Source organism: Vicia villosa, linkage group LG2 (genome assembly GCF_029867415.1).
Source record: "Vicia villosa cultivar HV-30 ecotype Madison, WI linkage group LG2, Vvil1.0, whole genome shotgun sequence".
NCBI classification, from domain to species: Eukaryota; Viridiplantae; Streptophyta; class Magnoliopsida; order Fabales; family Fabaceae; genus Vicia; species Vicia villosa.
In genome coordinates, this window is record NC_081181.1 from 95,021,354 (window position 1) to 95,027,722 (window position 6,369).

Consider the following 6,369-nt stretch of genomic DNA (forward strand, 5'->3'; position numbering starts at 1 on the left):
TTTTTTTGACCTACGTACTTATACTTGAGATATGCAAATTTTTGTTTTTTTCCTGCAATATATATATATATATATATATATATATATATATATATATATATATATATATATATATATATATATCAATTTGTTATTTATTCATATTTTTACTTGATTTCTTGTTTGAGGGACACAACTTAATATCTCGTTTGAGGGACCCAAATTAAGGTCTCGCATGAGAGAGTCAAACTAAAGTCTCTTTCGAGGGACTCGTCTTTGCATGTCTCTATTGATAGACTCAAATTAAAGTTTCACCTGAGGGACTCAAATTAAAGTCTCACCTAAGGGACTCAAATCAAAGTCTCGTCCGGGGGGACTCATCTTTACAAGTCTCGTATGAGAGATTCAACTTAAAGTCTTGTCAAAGGGACTCGTCTTTACAAGTATCTCCTGAGAGACTCGTTTTTACGAGTGTCTGCCCAAAAAGATTCACCCTGGTGTTGGATGTATGGTATCCGAAGCAATTCTTGTTATAGACACCTCAAATTGTAGATCATTTGAATTAAATCACTTCGCCTCTTTCAAGACCTCTTAAGAAACTGTATACTGGAATAATTTTACCGAAAACTAAAAACAAAGATAACGTTCGAAATGGAGCAAGATGCCTCTTGAAATAGGTCGAGAGGCTACCCAAATAAATAAGAAGTCGCTAAATTATATAATGATAGGCCTCCCATCAACTTACATTATCATCCAAATAGTCTTAAAATGTCTCAACTATTTAACATAATTTACAAGTTTCTTATTACAATGCATCTCCTCTTTTAACATAAAAAATATAAGACTTTTTAATGACATACCAAATGACAAATCTCTTAACCAATCAATATGTGACATTTAAGTTAGCCAACTTTGGCACCAAGGCATATATACATTATGTTATTTCACATAAAGGCAAAAGCTGAAAAGGAAAGTGCCATGCATGAAAAAGAGATATGACAGAAGATATCTTCACTACCTTCATAACTACTAGTACGTGTGTGAATCTAATTGGCAACTCAACACTAAAACCTCATAGGCTAAAACAACTCGTGGCTCAAAAAACATTCCCTTATTCCTTTATAAAACCTCTTCACACAAACACACAAACCATTGTACCTCCATTTCTCTTTCTCGCTTTTTCTTCTCCTTAACTCTTCATTATCCATTTTCTATTATCAAGTAAACATAACGAAGAACAATATTATGTCTGAGATGATTAATGTTTCAACCATAAAGCTTTTTGGGACAACCATTTTTCTAACACACAATACTCATGTCCTTACCAATGATTCTTCTCAACAGAATTCTACAAAACCAGATGATCAAGTTGATATGTCTGAGGACAAATCTCCAAACAAACCAGACATGACTGTTCCATGTCCAAGATGCAACAGCAAGGACACAAAATTCCGCTACTACAACAACTTCAAAGCCAAACAGCCCAGACACTTCTGCAAAAACTGCCAGAGATACTGGACTTCTGGAGGAACCGCTCGAAAGATGCTTGTAGGAGCAGGTCGCCGTAAGAACAAATTCACTAACTTTCCATTAAATGTCTTGCATTATTCTCAAATGAGTAATGTCTTGCCCTTTGGATCGAATTCTTCTGATATCAATTCAACTTCACCCGCATACTATGGTGGTTTCTTGCAACCATTTGTGCTAACACAATCTTGTGGCCCAAGTAAACCTACACTAGGGAAACATTCAAGAGATGGTGACATGATCATTTATTCCAACTCAGAGAAAGAAAACCTTGGCTTAAAAAGAAACAACATAGAAAGACATGATAGTAATGATGAATTGGTTCCTAAGTTACTAAGAGTTGACGACCCTAATGATGTTGTAATGAGTTCAAGGGATTTGGATCTAACTTTCATGACAAGAATCATGTGGTTGAAGAATCTTCATCAGTATTGAAAGTTAACCCTATAGCTTTACCGAGGTCTATTGTGTTCCATGTGATGATTTGATTGGATAGTCGTAATCAAAGCATGTAGGCGTGTCAGTGTCCGATAACAAAACCATTGTGGCATATGTGGTGTGAATGTCCTGTTTATTGTATGTGTCAATAGTAAATTATAGTGACATAGATTCATAAGATTCCAAAATGTTTCTTCGTTGATTCAGAATTATATGACTTTATTGATTAGATATGTTTGATGAGCATATTATGTATGAGACATGATAAATAAATAACAAGATGAATAGATAAAGGAAATGTTTATTTTGGTCGAAAATACAATGGTTAAGCATAAACATTACAATCCAAATCATTTGATAAGAGCTATTGATATTGCTTCTTCTTTCTACTCGGCAATTGTAGTATAGTAACATGGTTCCAAAGATTATAACATTTATTTCGATTTTACTGGATTATTAAACACGCACCAACCATTAGCAGATCGTCTAGTGTGAAAACACCATGCTTAATCAACATTTCTATAAGGACTTAATTTGTTATTATGGATGAAAAGAATAGACCATGACATTTTATTTCAATTTTATGGTGTTATGTCATTTTCCATAATCTATTGTACTTTGAAAAACCTATGGCACTATAAAACACATACTAACTATTGTCGAGGGTCAAAACACCATCTCCAATCGGCATCATTATTAGGACTTAATTTAGGAGTTATTATGGTCGGAAAGAATAGACTATAACGAGAGGATTCTTTCAAATATTCAATTATACGACAAATCACTGCCAAGCGAAGTCGATAGAGAGAATGTATGAATTGACTTTTTTTGAAAGACCAAAATAATACTCTGCATTGATAAACATGGCATAAGCAATGCCTTGATAAAAAGAGTTTGTTACATACTTATTGACTTACTTATTGAAAAACAAAAGATATGTGAAGGTGCGTAATAGTTAAAAATTAAGACTACCCACAAGTTGCTCATACATTATGGGACAAGGAAAAAATATCACCATAATCACGATTGTATTTAAAATTGACCTTAAGGGGAGTATCCATCAAATTAGCCGATTGAAGACCAACTATATATAGAAATAAAAAAACGTAAAATACATTTGTTGATGGAGAAAAAAGCCTTTAGACATAAAACAAACCTCAAGACCAAGAAACATGATCAGAACTAAAAATATTAATAATAATATCAATTGATGTGCTATAAGTAAATAGATAAGAATCATTCTGAATTAGAGTAAAGAATAACCCTAATAAAGTGGACCAAAATTCTTCATACCATGTTTTGGGTGTCCATTTCATACTATATATTTGAGCTTGCACACACCCTCAGATGAAGAAAATATACCATGAGGAGGAATAATATATGTTATTTCTGGTCAGGAAGCTTTTTCTTAATGATGAATATGGCCAGGTTCATGCACTCTCAGATTCGAAGTTCTTATGTGTCTAGTTGTTTTAAGTGGATTAGGGGTGTTACATGCAAACACTCTAATACCCAAGTAAGTGATATCGGATATGAGAGGCATAAAAATAAGAGAATTTTGTGTGTACCTTTATTTCGCGTCAATGACCTCTTAAATAAGGGTTTTATTAGATTTTCTAGAGACCTATAATCTTTGTTCTAATATCATCATCTAGATAGAGACGTTTTCAAATATAATTTGTTGTGTCATCTAAAGGTCTTTCTCTGATCATTTATCGAAATTCCTGCTTTTTTATAGCAAGATCCTAGAACATGTTAGAACAAGATTGGTTTTGCAATACGTCTCTGAGTTTTGATAATAACAAGGTGTATGTGGGTATTAACAATTTTGTTATACTAACATTTGTTTTGTTGAGTACTTAACAAATAGGTTATAATTCTGATGAAAAGGCGTGGTTAAAACATCAGAAGCCACAAGGTTATGTTTTCGTGCTACACACGTTCTGATGCATATTAGCAACCACTTCAGATGCAGAAGCATCTGAAGTTATCACTCTGTTACGAAGTCTGAAGAAACCAGTTCTGAAGACCAAGTGCTGAAAGACTTTGAAGACGTGGTTCTGAAGACTTGAAGCTCTGAAGACTCAAGTTTCTGAAGACAAAGGATTCTGAAGACCAAGTGCTGAAGACTCTGAAGACTTGAAGTTCTAAAGAATTCAAAGCTTATTCTCTTTTCTTCCAACTCATGTTGTGATCCTCTGAAGTTCAAGAAGGAAAGAAGATAATGTTACTGTGTAGTATGAGGTACAAGGTACAAACGAATAATTTGTTCCACTACTAAGAAAGGACGAGCGTTTCGTACTATCTTGCCTCCCACTATTTTCAATCCGCAAAATTTCTGGAGGTTCAAGAACAACCCTCCAACGAATATATTATTGTATTGGCTATATAAGGGCTTGAAGACTCAAAGAAGAAGCAAGAACGCTCACGATCATATTCACTCTGTATAGATTGTTAATAGCTACATAATTCTTTTAGTCTTAGATTTGAAAAAGCAAAGTTTACATCCAGCTTGTGTAGAAGCATTATATTGTAAACAAACCCTCATCAAAGGTTGTTTGATTGTTCCTTGAGAGACCGAGTGAAGGTTAGTAGTCTCAAGAAGTCTAGGACTAGAGAGTCTTAGAGGTTGTTAGTCACAGGGTTGCATGTGCAAGGTTGTTAGTCACTGGCGGTTGCCCGTGCATTGTAGTTAGTCACTCGCGGTAGCTTGTGTAAGTTTAGTCACAGGCGGTTGCCCGTGCGATTGTAATCAGTTTGGTTATAATGGATTAAGTTCTCGATTGAGAGAGGCGAAATCACCTCGGAAGGGTGGACTGGACTAGCTTGATATTTTTCAAGTGAACCAGTATAAAAATACCGTGCTCTTTCTTTCTTGAATCTTTTTGTTATTATCAAGAGTAGAAAGTTTGTGCTTTTAAGAAAGGGGATTGTTTTTTATTAAAAGCACTGTGTTTTAAAAACCCTATTCAACCCCCCCTTTCTAGTGTTTTTCACACCTTCAGTTGGCATCAGAGCTTTGGTTTTGAGTGGTGATAAAGAGTTTGAATCTTTATCAGGCACCTAACAATGTTCAGTATCGATCTAGGCAGTGTGAAAAACAATGGTTGAATCCTCAGGAACTTCTTCTAACATTGTTACTATTGATAATAAAGATAAAGATCACTATAGTTCTAAACCTTCTATGTTTGATGGAGAAAAGTTTGACTATTGAAAGGATATAATTGAAACGTACTTTATGACTTTTAACTTTGATCTCTGGGATCTTGTAGTTGATGGCTACAGTTATCCAGTAGATGCAAATGGTGTCAAAATTGCAAGAAGTGTAAGGACTGATGACCAGAAGAAGGCTAACAAGAATCACTTCAAAGCCAGGTCAATCTTGTTATCTGCTATTTCTCATGTTGAGTATTAGAAGATCAGTGATAAAGAGACGGTAAAGTCCATGTTTGATTCTCTTAAGATGAATCATGAAGGCAATGCTCAAGTTAAGGAGATAAAGGCTCTTGCCCTAATCTAGAAATATGAAGCCTTCAAGATGGAAGAAGATGAATCTGTGGAAACAATGTTTTCAAGATTTCAAATTCTTATTGCAGGACTTAAGGTTTTGAACAAAGGTTATTCTACATGAGATCATGTTAAGAAGATTATCAAAAGTCTGCCTAAGAAATGGAGACCAATGGTAACTGATTTAAAACTATCAAAGGATCTGAACAACACAAGTCTTGAGGAACTGATAAGTTCTTTGAGAAGCCATGAGATCGAGCTTCAAGAAGATGAATCTCAGTGGAGAGTAAAATTTGTGGCTCTAAAGTCTAAGTCAAAAAAGACAAAGGCTTTTCAAGCAGAAGAATAATCAGAAGAAGACTCAAGTGAAGATGAGATGTCTCTGATATCCAGAAGATTGACTCAGTTATGGAAACATAGAAAAAGAAAGCTTCAAGGATCAAGAAGATCAAAGGATGGAAGTGGATCATCTGGTCAAAGAAGAGCCTATTGAAAAGGAGCTATATGTTACGAGTGCAAGGAGCCTGGACAGTACAAGATTGATTGTCCAAAGCTTGAAAAAGATAATAAGCCAAAGAAAGCACTCAAATCCAAGAAGGGCCTCACAATTGTAACACCCTTCTAATACCCCGCATAAATATTTAACAATAATCAGAGTAAAACATGAAAAGGGCATTACAACTTCCATTTATTTAAAACAATACTCATGTCATGCCATAAAAGAGAACGTCAAACCAAACTTATTAAGATCATCATGTTAACACAGCGGAATTATATTTAACATCTGAATAATAAAACAATCAGTCATAGACTTAAAACACCAACATAAGCAATCCACCCAAATAAAAAGAGTTTAAAAAGTAACTCTAAACAACATTCCCAGTGTTACACGACCAGAGCATGACACGGACCCAACCG

The 6,369-nt window shown here is 34.6% G+C and overlaps 1 protein-coding gene across 1 annotated transcript; it reads left to right on the forward strand.

Moving 5' to 3' along the window:
- Positions 1 to 1,153: 1,153 nt before the first annotated feature.
- Positions 1,154 to 2,232, forward strand: LOC131646464 (cyclic dof factor 1-like). The gene has a single exon (XM_058916491.1). The coding sequence runs from the start codon at positions 1,225 to 1,227 to the stop codon at positions 1,939 to 1,941; it is 717 nt and encodes a 238-aa protein (XP_058772474.1). The 5' UTR covers positions 1,154 to 1,224; the 3' UTR covers positions 1,942 to 2,232.
- Positions 2,233 to 6,369: the final 4,137 nt, after the last annotated feature.